Source organism: Thermomyces dupontii, assembly GCF_041956625.1.
Source record: "Thermomyces dupontii strain NRRL 2155 unplaced genomic scaffold VTN31scaffold_1, whole genome shotgun sequence".
NCBI lineage: Eukaryota > Fungi > Ascomycota > Eurotiomycetes > Eurotiales > Trichocomaceae > Thermomyces > Thermomyces dupontii.
The window spans coordinates 2,335,580-2,352,719 of record NW_027192307.1 but is presented as its reverse complement, the minus strand read 5'-3'; the positions used below and the strand labels follow the sequence as shown (position 1 = coordinate 2,352,719).

The 17,140-nt window shown below is 53.6% G+C and overlaps 8 protein-coding genes across 8 annotated transcripts; 5 read left to right on the top strand and 3 right to left on the bottom strand.

The window, feature by feature from the left end:
* Positions 1–552: 552 nt before the first annotated feature.
* VTN31DRAFT_882 (uncharacterized protein) lies at positions 553–1,500 on the top strand (the record flags this gene model as incomplete). Its single annotated transcript, XM_069408435.1, has 1 exon — positions 553–1,500. The coding sequence occupies one exon, from the start codon at positions 553–555 to the stop codon at positions 1,498–1,500; it is 948 nt and encodes a 315-aa protein (XP_069263738.1).
* A 506-nt stretch (positions 1,501–2,006) lies between these two features.
* On the top strand, positions 2,007–3,949 carry VTN31DRAFT_881 (uncharacterized protein; the record flags this gene model as incomplete). The annotated part of the gene is made up of 4 exons (XM_069408434.1): positions 2,007–2,365; positions 2,433–3,037; positions 3,083–3,652; positions 3,705–3,949. The coding sequence occupies 4 exons, from the start codon at positions 2,007–2,009 to the stop codon at positions 3,947–3,949; spliced, it is 1,779 nt and encodes a 592-aa protein (XP_069263737.1).
* Positions 3,950–6,552: 2,603 nt separating this feature from the next.
* VTN31DRAFT_880 (uncharacterized protein) lies at positions 6,553–8,125 on the top strand (the record flags this gene model as incomplete). The annotated part of the gene is made up of 3 exons (XM_069408433.1): positions 6,553–6,699; positions 6,793–7,175; positions 7,240–8,125. 3 exons carry the CDS (start codon positions 6,553–6,555, stop codon positions 8,123–8,125), a joined length of 1,416 nt encoding a protein of 471 aa, XP_069263736.1.
* Positions 8,126–8,393: 268 nt separating this feature from the next.
* Positions 8,394–8,899, top strand: VTN31DRAFT_879 (uncharacterized protein; the record flags this gene model as incomplete). The annotated part of the gene is made up of 2 exons (XM_069408431.1): positions 8,394–8,582; positions 8,663–8,899. The coding sequence occupies 2 exons, from the start codon at positions 8,394–8,396 to the stop codon at positions 8,897–8,899; spliced, it is 426 nt and encodes a 141-aa protein (XP_069263735.1).
* A 187-nt stretch (positions 8,900–9,086) lies between these two features.
* Positions 9,087–10,378, bottom strand: VTN31DRAFT_878 (uncharacterized protein; the record flags this gene model as incomplete). The annotated part of the gene is made up of 2 exons (XM_069408430.1): positions 9,087–9,856; positions 9,910–10,378. 2 exons carry the CDS (start codon positions 10,376–10,378, stop codon positions 9,087–9,089), a joined length of 1,239 nt encoding a protein of 412 aa, XP_069263734.1.
* A 1,128-nt stretch (positions 10,379–11,506) lies between these two features.
* On the top strand, positions 11,507–12,059 carry VTN31DRAFT_877 (uncharacterized protein; the record flags this gene model as incomplete). Its single annotated transcript, XM_069408429.1, has 4 exons — positions 11,507–11,622; positions 11,677–11,785; positions 11,864–11,917; positions 11,970–12,059. The coding sequence occupies 4 exons, from the start codon at positions 11,507–11,509 to the stop codon at positions 12,057–12,059; spliced, it is 369 nt and encodes a 122-aa protein (XP_069263733.1).
* Positions 12,060–12,235: 176 nt separating this feature from the next.
* VTN31DRAFT_876 (uncharacterized protein) lies at positions 12,236–13,466 on the bottom strand (the record flags this gene model as incomplete). The annotated part of the gene is made up of 3 exons (XM_069408428.1): positions 12,236–12,296; positions 12,347–12,466; positions 12,550–13,466. 3 exons carry the CDS (start codon positions 13,464–13,466, stop codon positions 12,236–12,238), a joined length of 1,098 nt encoding a protein of 365 aa, XP_069263732.1.
* Positions 13,467–13,991: 525 nt separating this feature from the next.
* On the bottom strand, positions 13,992–16,631 carry VTN31DRAFT_875 (uncharacterized protein; the record flags this gene model as incomplete). Its single annotated transcript, XM_069408427.1, has 8 exons — positions 13,992–14,343; positions 14,408–14,876; positions 14,931–15,017; positions 15,067–15,240; positions 15,294–15,597; positions 15,645–15,725; positions 15,779–16,507; positions 16,569–16,631. 8 exons carry the CDS (start codon positions 16,629–16,631, stop codon positions 13,992–13,994), a joined length of 2,259 nt encoding a protein of 752 aa, XP_069263731.1.
* Positions 16,632–17,140: the final 509 nt, after the last annotated feature.

Sequence of the window (17,140 nt, the reverse complement as noted above, 5' to 3'; positions counted from 1 at the left end):
GTGATTCGAAATCAAAGAGTATGGGCACTCGATATCTTCGAGCGATACAGTTCTCAGGAGTGTCTTGACCCGAACGCTTGCGGCACTGGGCTTGGACACGACGAATGTAGCGAGTGCCAACCCAATGTCCTATACTCGATGGCTATCTGGCTTGCAGTTTGGTCGCCCGGTAAAGAAAGTTTTTTTCCCATTGTCATGGTCAAGACACTTTGAAGACGTGTGCAATCCGCGGCGATTATGCTACACCATGCCCGGCCACAGAGTTGCCGTGTTGGATCTCGAAACAGGGAAAAGATCGATCTGGCCTAACGAGAGGGAGCTTCATCTTCTACCGGTCAAAATGTCTGATCGTGATCTTATTAGGTACGGTATCAAAGAGATTGTAAGGAAGGTGGCTTGTTCTTGTCGGCGCCGTCGAACAACAATAGCCTTGGCAGGAAGGTCAAAACGTGGGAAATCCGTATATCGCAGATGATGGGAGAACTTCGAATCGTCACATTTAGTGATGCCACTTGCGTGACGGTAACTTTTCTTCATTCCTTGACGGATGCTATGGGCTTTGCGGCCATCTTGCGGGCATGGCTCGCTGTTCTCCACGGCAAGGAAAAAGAAGTGCCGGCTTTTGTCGGCTTCGACACTGATCCCATGTTGTCGGTCCTCGAGAAGCAACCTCCGCCGCGCTTTGTCCTCGCGGACAAGATTCTTCGTGGCGTCCCGCGGTTAGTCTTCGGAATCCGCGCGCGTTTCCAAATGTTTTGGTACAAGAGCGAAGATCGAGTGCTCTTCTTGCCCGCGGAGAGGCTGCAGCAGATGCGTCAAGACGCTTTGGGGGAGCTGACTGCGCAGAACCCTGACGCCAATGAGAAGCCGTTCATCAGCGAGAACGACCTTTTGAGCGCGTGGTGGGCAAGAATTCTGATGCGCACTGTACGACCCAGCGCCGACCGTACTCTTGCCATTTTGAATGCTTTTGATTGCCGAGGCATCCTTGCACAGATGGGCCTCATCGCGTCCCCCGACGCCGGCTTGGTTACTAATTGCGTGAACGGCTGCTGGACGGTCGTGTCCGCCCGCCAGGTCCTCGAAGAGCCGCTCAGCTCTCTGGCATTGCAGGTTCGCAGAAGCCTCGAGCAGCAACGAACGGTGGAGCAGGTCCGGGCGAGCTTAGCGGAAATGAAGAATGCCTATGACAGAACGAGTTTCCCTATCATCGTCGGTGACTCCGGTATGAAGCTGCTCTCCATCTCCAGCTGGCAGAGAGCACGTTTCTTCACGCTCGATTTCTCACCGGCAGTCATCAAGGTTGGAACGCCGCTCGAAAAGCGCGATAACCAGCTGGGCCGCGCATCCTACATTAGTTGTGCCATGGGCACGAGCGGCGTCCCGGTCGCAAATGGGGGGCTTGTGATCGGAAAGGATGCTACAGGCAATTGGTGGTTTAGTTTCCGGTTGCGCAGTGGTTATTGGGCTGGCGTTGAGCAACAGTTGAGGAAGATGTAATTTATCATTTCGGATGGGTTGAGTCGATGACTGTACTCGAGGGTTGAGATGAGTTTGGAGTGATGATGGATTCGTCCCTTAATCTGGAGGAAATCACAACTTGTACTGCTTAGTGATACCCCGTTTTCCATTTCGAATGTAAGTTGATGGACAGTTGGTAGTTCAGTTACTCGGCCGCGTTGTTGAGAACGGGGGGTGTACATTTGCAGGTGGGGTGTGTATTTCCGACTCCGACATTCGTTCCGGTTTTTTTTTTTTTTTTTTTTTTTTGGCCCGGCCAACACGACATCCTCGCCTCAACTTCGACCTGTCGACCTTGAACTCGAATACAGCACGCCAATTAAGACCCTCCGATCAACTCCTCGACGTCACATCCGCACAAATTTTCCAGCTTGTTCTGAATCCAGCCCCTCCCGCCTGTAGGAGGATCGGCAGACCGCGTCGATGGAGTACTCGTAAATGTTATCCAGCCTGATTGATCGGTTCCCCCACCTCTTGCTACGATTATGAGAGCGATTGTGCCTCGCTGCGCCGTGCGATTTAATCCTCGCATTGTCTACTCGTCACAATCGAGCTTCACACCAGCCACCGCTTGGACATGTCGGCAATGTCAAGTACGGTCCGATATCTTACGGACGGCGTCCAGGAAAGATTATCATGCCACCGCGAGACAATTATCTGGCGACATTGGAGCCAGCGGCGGCGATAGCAGGGAAAAGTCGCGGCGCAAATGGGCCGTTCGGCTGGCTGCAGCAGGAACTGTGCTGGCCGCAGGATTCATGTTCTCGGATGACGTCCGGCACGCATTTGCGGCGGCACAGAGGTCCGGGCGCGTGGTGACCGCGTTAGCAATCTGTATCAATGAGTGAGTGAGGCGCGCAAAGAGAACTCTCTTGGCCGGTCTCGTAGTGCGATGCTAAGCGCTTGTGCAGCTACCGAACAACGTTGAACAAAAAGGACCTCAGCCCGGAGGAGCGTGCCGAACAGCTTCGCGCATGCCATAAACGTTCTGCTGAGCGCACACTGCGAGTACTAGAGCAGAATGGATCGATCTTCATCAAACTCGGGCAGCACCTCAGCAGCATGGGGTATCTCCTGCCGCTGGAGTGGACCACGACGTTTATCCCGCTGCAAGACAAGTGCCCTGTGTCGTCGATCGAGTCGATTGAGCAAATGTTTCTGACCGACACCGGCAAGTCGATCGACGAGCTTTTCTCGTCATTTGATCCGCAACCGATTGGCGCAGCGTCGTTGGCTCAGGTGCACGTCGCCACATTGAAGGAGACGGGGCAGAAAGTGGCCGTCAAGGTTCAGCATCCGGCTCTTGCGGAATGGGTGCCGCTGGATCTGGCCCTGACTCGGATGACGTTTGCGGCACTCAAAAAGTTCTTCCCAGAGTATGACCTGGAGTGGCTGTCGCGGGAGATGGATCTGTCGCTTCCGCAAGAGCTAGACTTCCGGCGGGAGGCGGAGAATGCGATTCGGACCAAGGAGTACTTTGCAGAGCACTCCAAGGCGCCGTTGGTGATTCCAGAGGGTACGTTCATTCCCTTTCTTGGTAGACTAAAGCTGACCGGTGCAGTCATGTGGGCGCAGAAGCGCATCCTTGTCATGGAGTATCTCACCGGCCACCGGCCGGACGACCTTGACTTCCTCGACGCCAACGGCATCGACCGCGACGAGGTGTCCGCGGCGCTGGCGCACATCTTTAATCTCATGATCTTCGGGGCCAACGCCCCGCTGCACTGTGACCCGCACGGCGGCAACATCGCGATCCGGCGGCGCCCGCGGGGGAAGCCCAACTTCGACATCATTCTGTACGACCACGGCTTGTACCGGGACATCCCGGCGGATTTACGGCGCAACTACGCGAAGCTGTGGCTGTCGGTGATTGACGGTGACGAGGCGCAGATGCGCAAGTACGCGTACAAGGTGGCGGGCGTGACGGACGAGGATTTCCCGCTGTTTGCCAGCGCGATTACGGGGCGCGACTACGCAGTGGTGTCGGACCGGAGGATCGTCTCGACGCGGGACCTCGAGGAGAAGCGCAACATCACGCACGCGCTGGGCGAGGGCATGCTGCAGCAGCTGGTCGAGTTGCTGGGCAAAGTGCCGCGGATCATCCTTTTGATTCTTAAAACCAATGACCTCAGTACGTTTTTTTTTCTATCTTTTGTTTCCTTTTCAACTCTAACTCTGCACAGCTCGCAGTCTCGATGAAAACCTACAAACCCGCCAAGGCCCTATGCGCACGTTCCTTATTCTCGCCCGCTACGCAACCAGAACAGTTTTTGAGGAGGAAATGGATTCCATTGCGGAGGAAGGGGGTCTTCTCCTTCGGCCGCGGAATCTCTGGCGCCTTGTAAGGGCGTGGACCGCGTATCTACGGGTAGAGCTCAAATTGCGGATCTACGAGGCATGGACGAGATTGGGGTTTGCAGCGGCGTAAGATGTACCATATAGAACGATAGACTGTAATACTACTCCCTGATGGCTCATTTGATTCCAGGCTTGGAAGCGTTGACGGGAAGAGGAAAAGTACCAACGATCTGTGATATTGCCATGCTCTATGCTGCAAGCCATCCAACACAGTGCCTGCTTTCGCCATTTCGGTGGGTTTGTTATTTAGTCCCGGGATACTCGTGAATGTGGTCGCGGCGAGCCCTGATGGCTGCTAAGCTATTCTGCCTCCTGGAAGTCCACCAACAGGGAGATCCTAGGTCGTCGAAGTCTTGGAGGATCTGGTCACGAAGTGAAAGGTAGTAAGTACTTTACTATGTCTGACAGACGGAACGACCACTAGGCCAAACAAAACCTAAGGTATTCTAAAGGTACTCTAAAATGGTTGGTCCAAAAAGTGGTTCATGATCCTTCTCACAGTATCCTAGTGATCCTTATCGAGTTGGATACGATATGCTAACCGTGACGCAGATTGCATTCGAGCGCAAACGATTGACGAAGTGCCCAGGACGTACTCACAATTGACGCTTCTCTTGGTGAAATCCTGGCCGTCAGTCTATACCGGGAGACAATAACTGCAATGTGTCTTTCCTAGTTCATCTCAAGTGCCAGTCCTTCATGGATCCTTAGACGACATTTCTTGCAAGTTATTCCATACGCTGGAAACTTGGAAGGGAAAGGTGGTCGATTTCACCGCTACGATTCTCCATACGTTGATTATAGCTGTATTTCTCTGCTCTTCCAGATGTCTGGAAACTAACACCTTTATATACAGCCGGGACATTGTGAACATCATGCTTCCGTGGCAGGCCAACGCCAACACGACATTACCGGTTCTTTGCCTCTCGAGCTCGTCATTCACGTCGTGAGGTTCCTGGAGCAGGCTGGTGTGATTCGAAATCAAAGAGTATGGGCACTCGATATCTTCGAGCGATACAGTTCTCAGGAGTGTCTTGACCCGAACGCTTGCGGCACTGGGCTTGGACACGACGAATGTAGCGAGTGCCAACCCAATGTCCTATACTCGATGGCTATCTGGCTTGCAGTTTGGTCGCCCGGTAAAGAAAGTTTTTTTCCCATTGTCATGGTCAAGACACTTTGAAGACGTGTGCAATCCGCGGCGATTATGCTACACCATGCCCGGCCACAGAGTTGCCGTGTTGGATCTCGAAACAGGGAAAAGATCGATCTGGCCTAACGAGAGGGAGCTTCATCTTCTACCGGTCAAAATGTCTGATCGTGATCTTATTAGGTACGGTATCAAAGAGATTGTAAGGAAGGTGGCTTGTTCTTGTCGGCGCCGTCGAACAACAATAGCCTTGGCAGGAAGGTCAAAACGTGGGAAATCCGTATATCGCAGATGATGGGAGAACTGTCTTCTATCTGGACTCTCCTCCAGATTACTATTTTAAAGGACAAGGCGGTCATCGTCCCAGAAGCCACTAACAGGCTCTCCCCTCACGGCGTTTGCGTTTGGGATCTGCACCAAATCAGTCTCCCTCGTTCTCTGATCGGTATTTGTACCATGCGGACGCGGAGGAGAACGTGCTAATATCATTCCAAGCCAATTGGGACGCACATCCGCCGGAGGTGCAGCAGACTAAGTGGCCGTTAACCGGCGGGAAGCAGCTTCACCAGAAACGCTTCCACTCTCGCTGGGGGGTCGAGGTGTGAACCGGAAGGATCTCTCGCCAATACGCAACGACAGTCATCGCACTTATGGCCACAAGACTTCAACTCTCTTTCTTTTTTTTTTTTTTTTTTTTTTTTTTTTTTTTTTTCTTAATTCGGATCGGTGTGCACGATCCACCTCAAGTACAATTAGTCCGTCGACCGGCTAAGCCTCCGATGGATTGACTGCTCGGAGCCTATCAACGACCTCGTTCCGGGCCCTTGCGGCTCTTCCGCCCCGCAAATAGTCTACCACCGCTGGGTGCAGCAGTTCAGGGGAGTTGCGATCTACAACGTCGATACCGGCACCATCTCCGTGCGCCCGTACCAGTTGGACATTCATGGAGTCGACGTCCGCAAGTTGCCGGGTGAAATCTCTTCTCTCTCAATATAGTTATTCCTTGCGATGCTTTGGCGATCGTGAGGTCTTGGGCGTGTCTAGGTAGCGACAAGGGCATACAGCTCTGGTTCTTCAATCCAGACTTTGTACCGGACGTCCCTGATGCGGAGCCATTTCTTGCCATGGAGGAGAGTGGATGAAGAAAGTTTCTTTGGCCTCCTGGCTTAGTTACAGTTGGTCTGGTAGGTACTATGGATAAGTGTGGCCTAACTAGCAGTAGTTTCCGGTGAAATACTAATATTTGAGTAGTTATTGCCCTTGGCCCTGACCTTAGTCTCGTATTCGTAGGCAGAAGTAGCTTTGTTCCGGTCCACTGACTCGTAAAGGCACACGTTTGACAGCCTCAACAAGGCTGCGGGGCCGTTCTGCCTCCAGGAAGTTCACGAACAAAATGAGCCTGGCCGCCGTGGTTGTGGAGGAAGCTTCTCTCGCTCATCTCAATCATGATGAAATAGTGCTTGTGTCCGAGTGATTTGGTTCAGTTTGAAATCCGCGAACGACTAACCCCCGGTGCAGACTACATGCGAGTGAGGACAATATCGAACGAAAGAATGCAGAGAGACTATCCAGGCCAAAGCGAACTTGACATTATCAGCTCTTTGCCCCTACAGCTCGTGGTACATGTCGTGGACTTCCTGGATCAGGCCGACGTTATTCGAAGTCAGAGGGTATGGTATTTGCTCAGTGTTCCTCTATACGAAAGAGAAGGTGATCCATGACAGTGCTTTTTTTCTTTTCTTCTGACAGGAAATCCGTCTAAGGTTTCGAAGCGATGGCGCTCCATTTTCTCGAGTGATGCACTTCTCAAGAGTCTCTTGCCCCGGACGCTTGCGGCACTGGGCATGGAAAGTACGAATGTCGCGGGTGCTAACCCAATGACCTATATCCGATGGCTTGTTGGGCTGCAGTTTGGTCGTCCTGTCAAGAAAGTTTTCCTTCCTCCCTTGTGGAGACACTCAAGACACGGCGCAGACGTTGTTTTCCATTCGCGACGACTGGCTTTCGGTATTCCTGGTCACACAGAAGTCACCGTGCTCCATCTGGAGACTGGGAAGAGATCGACCTGGCCCCTGGATGAGGGGCATAGTCTTAGATTCATCATTCTGTCCGACCGATATCTTATTATTGGCTCGAGGGATAAAAGGTAAGTGGGAGAGGTGGTTTCCGTTGCTCTTGCCAGCGTCGTCTAACATCACTTGTCCTGGCAGTACCTTGATAGCGTGGAATCTGCACACATCCCAGAAGGTGGTAAAACGGCATACACCTTGGAGTGACGTTGAGATTGTTATCGTGAAGGACAAGGTGGTCATCGTTCCTCGGTTCAGTTCTAGTGACAATAGGTCTTTTTGTGTTTGTGTTTGGGATCTACATGGAAATCGGCTTTATGAATTTGGGTCCTTCTCTGACCTGTATTTGTGGCATGTGGACGCGGATGAGAACGTGCTGATAACAATCGAGTTCAACTGGAATGCACACCCGCCCGAGGTGCGGCAGACCAAGTGGACGTTGATCGGCGGACAGAAGCTTCACCAGAAACACTTCCGCGTCTCGCTTGAGGGTCGACCCGTGAACATACTCGATTTTGGGCCATCACGCAATGACTACTATCGCAGCTACAGCCACAAGACTATAACCCTGATGGAGTCTTTATCAGAGAATCAAACCATCCTGCACATCATGTACGACTATGCCGTCGACCGGCTGAGTTTCCGATGGATCGACTGTGCTTATCCCATCACCGAACTCGTCCTGCTTTCATGCGGCTCTCCTACTCCGCACATCATCTACCGCTGGGCGCATCAGCTCAGGGGGGTTGCGATCCACAATGCCGATACCGGCACCATCTCCGTGCGCCTGTACCAGTTGGACGTTCACGAAGTCGGCGTTCGCAACTTGCTGGGTGCTGACCTGCCGCCACCCTCACGGCCAATAGGCTTTTTCGATCTTCTTGATTGTGCCTCGCAATGCTTTGGGGATCGTGAGGTTATTGGCATGCCTAGCGAGGACGGTATACAGCTTTGGTTTTTCAATCCAGACTTCTTGCCAGACATCACTGATGCGGAGCCTTTTCTTGCCCTGGAGGAAAGTGGATGAAGAAAGCAATTGGCCAGGCACGGTTGAAGCTACTCCGTAACTGACCGAGGTCAAGTTCTAACAGGTACCTACCTACCTAGGTAGGTATGTAACTTACCTTCCTAGGTAAGTTAGGTAAATAAGTAACCCATCTGCTAGTTATCTACGAGTGTCTACTTATGTACGTTCAACCGATGACCTCATCTTCAATACACCGTTCAACCTTCCATTCAACAACTTGCATGAAATGACTCTTAGAGATGCCGAATAGTGAACGCTAAGAAAAAAAATGACCCAATTCCGCCTGCGCTTGTCTTCTCCTCTTTCCAGAACCTTTTTCCTCCAACGACCACAACCACCACGACCGCTCCGAGTGCTTCATCATCAATACTATCCCCGACAGTGGTTCTCGACGGACAAAAGCAATGACCAAACTCAAGACCACTCGCGACCCAAAACATTAGGCCGTCATCCACGTGTATGCACATGCTAACCAATCCGATAACTTAGTAAAGCTCTATAAGTACTGATCGAGTTGATATTGAACATCAAAAACAGTCCATCACAGCCCCCCTGGCGGCATTCATCATGGCGCTGATCCTCGCAGCGTACTCGATCAAGCGCATCCGAGATGCAAAGTATCAGCTCTCCGGGGCGCCGTCGTCGCCGTTGAAGGCGGCGTATGAGCGCAGCGAAGAGCGGCGGCGGAGGGCGTTGCGCGGGCAGGAGAAGGAGGAGGAGGATTGGGTTGGGAAGGCGTTGGAGGAGAAGAGGCGGGAAGACGCTGATAACTGACTGAGTAGAGGGAGATCCAATTGACCATGACTCTATATTCTATTATACAGAGGTATAGGTTAGGGTAGTCTAAAGGAAAAAAAAAAAAAAAAAAAAAAAAAGAAAGAGAAAAAGACTACCTAGGTACTATTTATGATGGAGCGTCGGGGATGTACAGAGAAAAGAGAAAACATGTCCAGGGGCTTTTTTATGAAGGGTCACAAGATGAAGGTATCCTCCCTAACTGTTTCTCACCCTCATGCTTCATCACTCCGATCAACTTCTTGAGATATTCGTAAGTCAGCATCGTCGTCATCGCTGCCGGCACCGCCCGGATAAGGTTCGTGCCGATGCCCGAGTAAAACGCGCGCCAGCCTTCCTCGCGTAGGATCGTCTCGCATGTCCGCCATACCCCCGAGTATCGCGGACGGTTTGGCATGCCGTCAGAGCTGGCTGCGCCGGGGGGCCGCCCCTGGGCGTGCGCGGGCAGGTCGAGCCCGCCACGGAAGGCAATGCCCTCGGGGGAGGAGCCCGGCGGGTGGCGCTGCTGGGTTTGCAGACGCGTGCGCAGCACCTCGTGCGGATATGTTGCGGTGCTGGCGCAGACTTTGCTGAGGAACGTCGCCAGCGAGATGCCCGCCCAGTGCGACCCGCCTTCGTCCGGGTGCTCGCCGATGCCGTACCCGGTCAGCGCCATCTTGAAGTACTCGTACAGCGGGAATTGGATCGCCACGTGCGATAACCCCAGCAGCGCCGGCGTCAGCCCCGAGTAGAAGGCCCGCACGCCTTCTGTTCGGTACATCTTGCGCGCTGCGTCCCACGAGTTGCGGTAGTAGTACGGTACGTAGCCGTCGCCGTTCGCGCCCCGCCCGCCTTGCGACATCAGCCGGGTCTTGATCACCCAGATGGGGTTTGTCACTAGCGTCGAGCACGCCCCGGCTGTGATTGATGCTACCATCCGTGCCACCCACCAGTTGTCTACTTTATGTTAGATTGTGTTGAAACATCCTGTACAATGCGTTGCTGCTCACCTGTTCGCGCCTCGAAAAACGCTCTCGACCGGTCGTATACTGTCAGATAAACCGCCCACGTTGGCAGATACCCTAGGAGCATCGGGCCCAGCCCCTGATATAACCCTCTGATCCCTTCCTCCCGCCAGATCAGGCGTCCTGTCCCGATCATCCCCTTGTATATTCGTGTTGTATTCGCCAGCTCCCCTCGTCTTTGGCGCATGAACCCGCCCTGCGCCTGGAGTTTGGTTTTGATAACATCGAGCGGACATGTCACGATGCCGGACGCCATGCCGGCCGCCGCCCCGCAAAAAGGCGTCACGTAGTAGTCCGGGATTTGCGTCGAGTAGATCTGGACGCGCGCCAGCAGCCCGTGCGGCGTGTACGGCCTCGGCTCATGGTGGATGGACATGGGCTGTTGCCGCTGCTCGAAGTCCTGTGATGATAATGCTGATGTCGATGCGTTGCCGTGGCTCCGCGCCGGAGACATCGTAAGGCTCGGCTCACCCCCCTCGAGCCCACGATTGTAACCGGTCTCCCGTGTAGGTCACTGGCGGGTCGCGGATTCGAGCACAGCGGGCGCTCGAACCCGGAACCCAGGACCCCTGCGCTCTAGTGAAGATGGCGATGCCAGCTTGATCGATCTTTGTCTTGCTCGGTGCGCTAATGCTGCGTCTGGGCAGGGCTCTTCTCAGGCCGGCGTCGGACGGAAGGTCCTAATAGAGATCGCAGAAGGGCACTGTTCTATGATGCCGTGTGGGGATGCCTCTTCACCTCTTGTCGACCCGATCTGATGAACAGAGGGGCGGCCAAACACCAAAGCCGCCGACAAGGAACCTGCCACAACCCAACCCACCAAAGCAGACTATTCTACAGAGTCCTCCTCACGGCTCGCGAGGGCAATCAAATCCAAAGGAGGGGTGGTCGCGAGGAGAAAATCGGCCGAATGGGATCGTAGAATAGAACGGAACCGCAGGGAAAGCGCAATACCGGAGATACCAGGCAGCTCAATGTGATCGCAAACTTGTGCAGGGGCTGCAAAGCGAAGGTCTATGCTGTACAAAGCGTGGCGGCGGTACTGGGCATTTGGAGAATGAAATTTGGAGGGTGTGTGGATTTATTTCGGAGCGGAGAGTGGAGAGCAGAGAGGACGAGGGAGTCACGAGGTTCCGGCGTGAGGAGAAGATCGGAGACTCTGCGGTGCCGTCATGTCGCCATCCGGTGAGGGAGAAGGTACATTTACCAGGGCTGGTCTGAACTCGCAACCTCGGCACGGAGAGAAATTGTCCTGAGCAAGGTCAAAGTGCGCGGATTGAACGTGATCGTCACAAGAATCCCGCGTGCTGGGCTTCCAGCCGGAAGCATTTGATACGTTCAAAAATCTGCGACTTCCATGCGGCTTCCAGAACGTAAGATTACGGCCAAATTACCAAGTTGTAACTAACTTTGTGTATTTTCTGCCTCAGGCGCCCACTAACTACCTCGATCGCTTCCGCATTTCTTCCGCAATTGTCGGCAGACACCATCAAAATCAATACCAATCGGCCGCGATTCGGTTCCCCCTTCGCTCAGCCTTTGCGACCACCGTCCATTGCTGCTCCCGAGCAACCGTGTCACCATGTCTGTGCCGTCGCTGGCCAACTACATCGTCAAGCGGCCCGCTCTGCGTCGCTGGATCCAGCCGATTGCCGAGTGGTATGCCAATGCCTCCGGCTACCGACGTCTGGGACTGAAGTAGGGGTTATCCGGAAAGATTGATAGGTGATGATGGGTTCTGACGGTGGCTAGGTCTGATGACTTGATTCCGGAGGAGAATGAGCTGGTCATGAAGGCCATCCGCCGCCTGCCTCCCAAGGAGGCCTACGACCGCGTCTTCCGCATTCGCCGGGCGTTCCAGGTGCGTTGATTCTGCGACGGGAGTGCAGGTTGGGAGATTAGAGGGCAATGCGTGCTGATTGTATATGTTCTTGGATAGTGCTCGTTGTCGCACACTCTCCTTCCTCCGGAGGAGTGGACCAAGCCGGAAGAGGTATGCTACTCGTCCATTGGCTTCTGGCACACGATGCTGATGACAATTACAGGATAAGGAATACCTCAGCCCCATCATCCGTGAGCTCCAGAAGGAGCAGCAGGAGCGCCAGGATCTGGACAACCTCGTCCTGAAGCGGTGAGAAGTCGACTGCATGCCGTGATAGACGTCTCCTCATGTGCTTGTTTTAGAAGGAAAAGGAAAAAAAAAAATCATGTAGGAGATATTCCTGTACTCTACTGTACAAATCAAGAATTTCCTTTGTATTGATCTCTACCATGGCTACTATCCAACCTGCCAGTACGGTGATTACAACATCTACTCCAATGCTTGTATATCGACGTCCACAATCTGCCACATATACCACATAAATAAACTCCTGCAACCCAATCAGCAAGCTCATCGCTCGATCACAAGTGAACTACCAACCTATAGGGCCGGAACTTCTCCGCCAACGCCAGCATTTCCGCCTCCGACATGTACTTGAACTTTCCGCCTTTAGTCTTGAGTTTAGACACATCGCGTCGGACAAAATGCGCACATCCACGCCTAACTTGGTCAGTAAGTGACCACCGATCAATGAAGGGGAGACGATTGGTCCGGGGAAGGAAGGTAAAAGAAAGGGAACAAACTGAACACCCAAATCTCCCGTCGAAAACACATCTGTTCGCTTGAGGGTAAAACACGAAAACATCTCGACCGACCACTTCCCTAGGCCGCGCACGGCGATCAGCATTTCCATGATCTCCTCGTCCGATGCCGTCAGCAGCTTCTCCGTCGTCAGCTCCCCGGACGCAAATTTGGCCGCAAGGCTTTGTATGTATTCTGCCTTCCGCTGCGAGAGGCCCGCGGTGCGCAGCGTGCTGAGATCCGTTTTGGCAACGATTTCCGGCGTCGGAAAAGGCGTTGCACCTTCCTTCTTTTCTTGTCCGTTCGTCCCGTCTGTGGTTTCGGGAAAGAAAAGACGGACAAACTTCTGCTTGATCGACTTGGCCGCCGCGCCGGATACCTGCTGGGAAATGATACTGCTGGCGAGGCTCTCCCATGGATTGACGGGCTCCGCGAGGCCCTCCGGTGTGAACAGCGGGCACCGTCGCCGCTCGATCAACGGCTTCATGCGCGGATCCGCCGCGATCAGATGCGCCTCCGCCTTCTCCAGAAGATTCCCCGTCGTGGCCGCTACCGCCGCAGCTGGGTATGCGACGGCGGCGCTGTTGCCCTGCGGCGAGACCAGCGGGACGTTTGTCTGATGGGGCTCGATGGGCCGGTCGAGCACTGGCTCTGCCGCCTCCTTGGCCAGATTCCCGTCACCATTGACGACAGGGCGGTCGCTCTTTGCCTTTGCCTTGGCCTTGGCTTTGAGTCTGGGTGGCGCGCGGTTCTTTGCAACACCTCCATTGCTGGCAGCGTTCTTGGCTTTCGCTCTTGTTGCTCTGATTGCGTTGATGCTCGTTTCCGTCTTCTTTTTGCCACGCTTCTCCTCCCGCTCTTGTTTGGCTGGCACCGCAGCCGCCTGTGCGCTGATCCGCTGCGACCGTCTCAGCGCCATTACGATGTGCAATCCACGCTCCAGGCGCGGAATCTGCGAGCCCGTTGGGAGAAAGCCCAGAGGGCGTCGGAACAAAGAGATGAGATGGTGGTGAATGGCCACGGTGAGTAATATCCGTACGAATGTTGCTACAGCATGCCTGCCTCTTTCAAACCAGCCGCAATTCGAGGACTTTCCAACGTTTTCAAAGCACTCGGTGCTCTCCACGATATTTAATTTACTCTGTACTCATCATTCCATATCATCCCCCATTCTAGGCAGACACTCCCATATTACAAATACAATATCCCAATCAGGAATAGCCAAAGGTAGTTTGTTAGCCAATAGCTACACGCTAATGTCATCTTTCTAAATGACATCGTCTCTGATTGGACACTATTGCGGCAATGGGTGACTCGGTCTAAACTAGTTTAGGAAGGTGAACTAACCGTACCTCTCTTCTGCTGCTCATCGTCTCATGAGTTCGTGTCGACATTTGCTATGAGCATGTCTCTATCATGACCACATACTGTAGTTCAGAACTCATCATTGCGCCCTCACCACGCCCGCAAAATCCGCCTGTGACATGATCATCTTCTTGTATGCATTGATGTCACCGTCAAACTTCTGCACCCGTCCATTATCGCACACCCAGAGACTCGTGCAGACCTTTTGGATGAGCGTCACGTCGTGGGAGACCATCAACACACCGCCCTGGAACTTCTGCAGGGCTTCCGACAGCGCGTCCATGGCTTCAATGTCCAGATGGTTCGACGGCTCGTCCAGGACCAGGATGTGCGGGTTCACCAGTGACAGGCATGCAAAGGCCACGCGCGACTTTTGACCTCCCGAGAGCGAGCCGAGCTTCTGGAGGCCCGTCATGCCCGTGATACCGAAGCTAAGACGGCGTGTGAGCGCGTAATTTTCTATATAATGCAGTAATAAACAAAAGGTCCACTTACGCTCCGAGATGTCGTCGATATTCCTCGTCCGTCTTGCCCGGGTAGTTCTTCGCCATGAACCCAACGGCGCTGTCGTTCAGGTCCAGCGCATCCACGTGGTGCTGCGCAAAGTAGCCGATCCGCAGTCTCGGATGCGACGAAACCAGACCCTTGGTCGGCTGGAGTTGGCCGATCAGGAGTTTGAGAACTGTGGTCTTGCCGGCACCGTTGGGCCCGACAATGCCAATTCGCGAGTCGAGCTGCACGTCCAAGTCGACGTTGTTGAGCAGCGGCTTGTCCTTAGTGTACCAGAACGAGACATCCGACAGTTGGATGATAGGAGGTGAGAGCTTCTCCACCTCGGGGAATTTGAAGTGCACGCTATATTCTGCCTCTGGAGGTTGCAGTACAGGCATGCGCTCGAGTTTCTTGAGCCTCGATTGCGCCTCCTGAGCCTTGGCAGCATTGTACCGGAACTTGTCGATGAATGCTGCGGGAATGTCAGTCTGGCCATACTGTATGATCATTGGGAGAAAGTTAGTACCTTGCAAGTGTGCCCGCTGAGCCATCTGATTCTCGTATTCTCGCCTCGCAGCCCTGCGTCGTTCTTCCTTTGTCGCATAGAACGAATCTAGCATTCATAAGCAATTTGTCAATCAGCCCGCAATGAACGAACGTACCAAAATTGGCTCCCCTGTAGTAGTCCAGTCGCTCAGAGTGCTGATGAATGATATCGGTCGCGACTTCGTTCAAGAAAGCCCGGTCGTGGGACACGACCAACACAGTGCTCGGGTAGCTTTGGAGGTAGGTGGACAGGAAGGTAATGGACGGTACGTCCAACATGTTTGACGGTTCTAACGGCTGTCAGAACATCCGGCTCTCGCGCATAGACTGGGATGCAACCTACCGTCCAGCAGCAGCAAGTCCGGCTCGCAGAACAGAGCCCGCGCTAGAGCCAGTCGCATTCGCCAACCACCGGAGAATGTCTTGGTGGGGTACTGCTGTCGCTCTGGCGAGAATCCCAGACCAGCCAGGATGCTCGCGGCACGCGATTCTGCCTTGTCAGACTCCATCTCAGCCAGTTTGGCATGGATATCGCTGAGCGTGCTATCCAGAGCATCGCGCTCTTTATCCAGCCTGGCGGCATCTTTCGATGTGTCTGCCATGGAGGATCTTTGAGCCTCGATTTCTGCGAGTTGCTTGGTGATTTTCTGCAAACAGTCAGCTCATTCGTCTTTGACTCTCGACGGGTACGAACCTCCTGCTCTCTAAGCAGATGCTTTCGCCATACGTCTGCGTCGAGAACGGACTGCAGCGCAGGCGTGTCGTCTCCAGTAATCTGGTCGGGGCGCGTCAGCCACGGTCTTGATATCCTTTGTATGCCTTCCTCACCTCTTGCTCGACATGGAGGATCGAAATATGAGTCGGAATGGCGACTTCTCGTCGACTCAACGCACGGAGCAGCGTACTCTTTCCGATACCGTTCTGCCCTACCAGACCATATTTTCGGCCGTAGGTCAGAGTCAGCGAAGCATCCGTGAGAATTCGCTTGCCGGCAATCGAGATATCGATGCCTTCGACCTTGATATCCTTGCTCTTGGACTGCGAGTCCGCGCCCATTTGCAGCGGATTGACGGCCATGAAGAACTCTTCGTATGACTGCTGCTCGCTCTTCTGAAGCAGGCGCGATCCTTCGTACTCGACAAACTTCATGGCCTTCTTCTCCTGCTTGGCGCGGATCTTGCGCTCAGCCTTCTCCAGCTTCTTGCGGTCTACACGCGATTCCACCTTGCGCGTGGCCGCCGACTCGAGGTCGACATTGCCGCCCACCAAGCCGAGCGTGGAGGAGATATTCCGCTGGGAGCCGACATTGATGGCCTGATCAAGCCGCTTGGCACCGACTGAAGTCTGACGGCGCTCGGCATCGACTCCGTCGGCGGAGTTGAGCGAATTGATGAATTTCTCGACCAGGTTGCGGATGGCGAGCTCGTTTTCAGGCGAGAAGTCCCCGGATGCAGATACCAAGATCTCTGTCACCGTATCGGCGGCTTCGGACAGGGGCGACGGCGCATTTGGGTCAGTGTCTTCTACATAGGCTTTGGCCGCATGGGTGAGATAGCCCTAGAAAAAAAAAAGAATGTTCAGCATGACACTACGACCAACGGCACGGCTTAGTACTCACCACAGAGTACTCCGATATCACATGGTCAAGGCCCGGAATCTGGGCCTGGAGTTCCGCCTCCATCTTTCCTTGCCCGCTGCAATTGTAACCAGAATTCCTCCAAGCTTGTTAGGTACATCCAATGTCAATTGTGCTTGAACTCAGCGACTTCACGCGGGTTGTGGATAACTTGGAAGTTGATGCTTGATAACCTCTCGGTGGGGTTTGACCTTGGGAGCAGCTTATTGGCTATAAGGCGGACGAACTATTCTAAATGAAGTATTATTTGGTATGTCATCAAGAACAACTAGTACAAGACTGGAAGGAACTGGATTTATCTGCCAGCCCGCTAAACTATATATAGAAGGTTTAACTTCTATGCTAAACCACGGGTTCAGGTTAAGCGGTTGATGATGCTGCGCCAACATTGAACATAGTATGTAGCACTTGGACCGATCTTTCTATCCAGTGTGCACCGAGCATGTGTCACGCGCTTCAACGTGATACCTTACCGATTGGTATGTAGCTGTCCAAATGGCATTGCAGAGCAGTAGTTCAGTTCCTGGCAGACAGAGTGCTACTATTTACCAGTG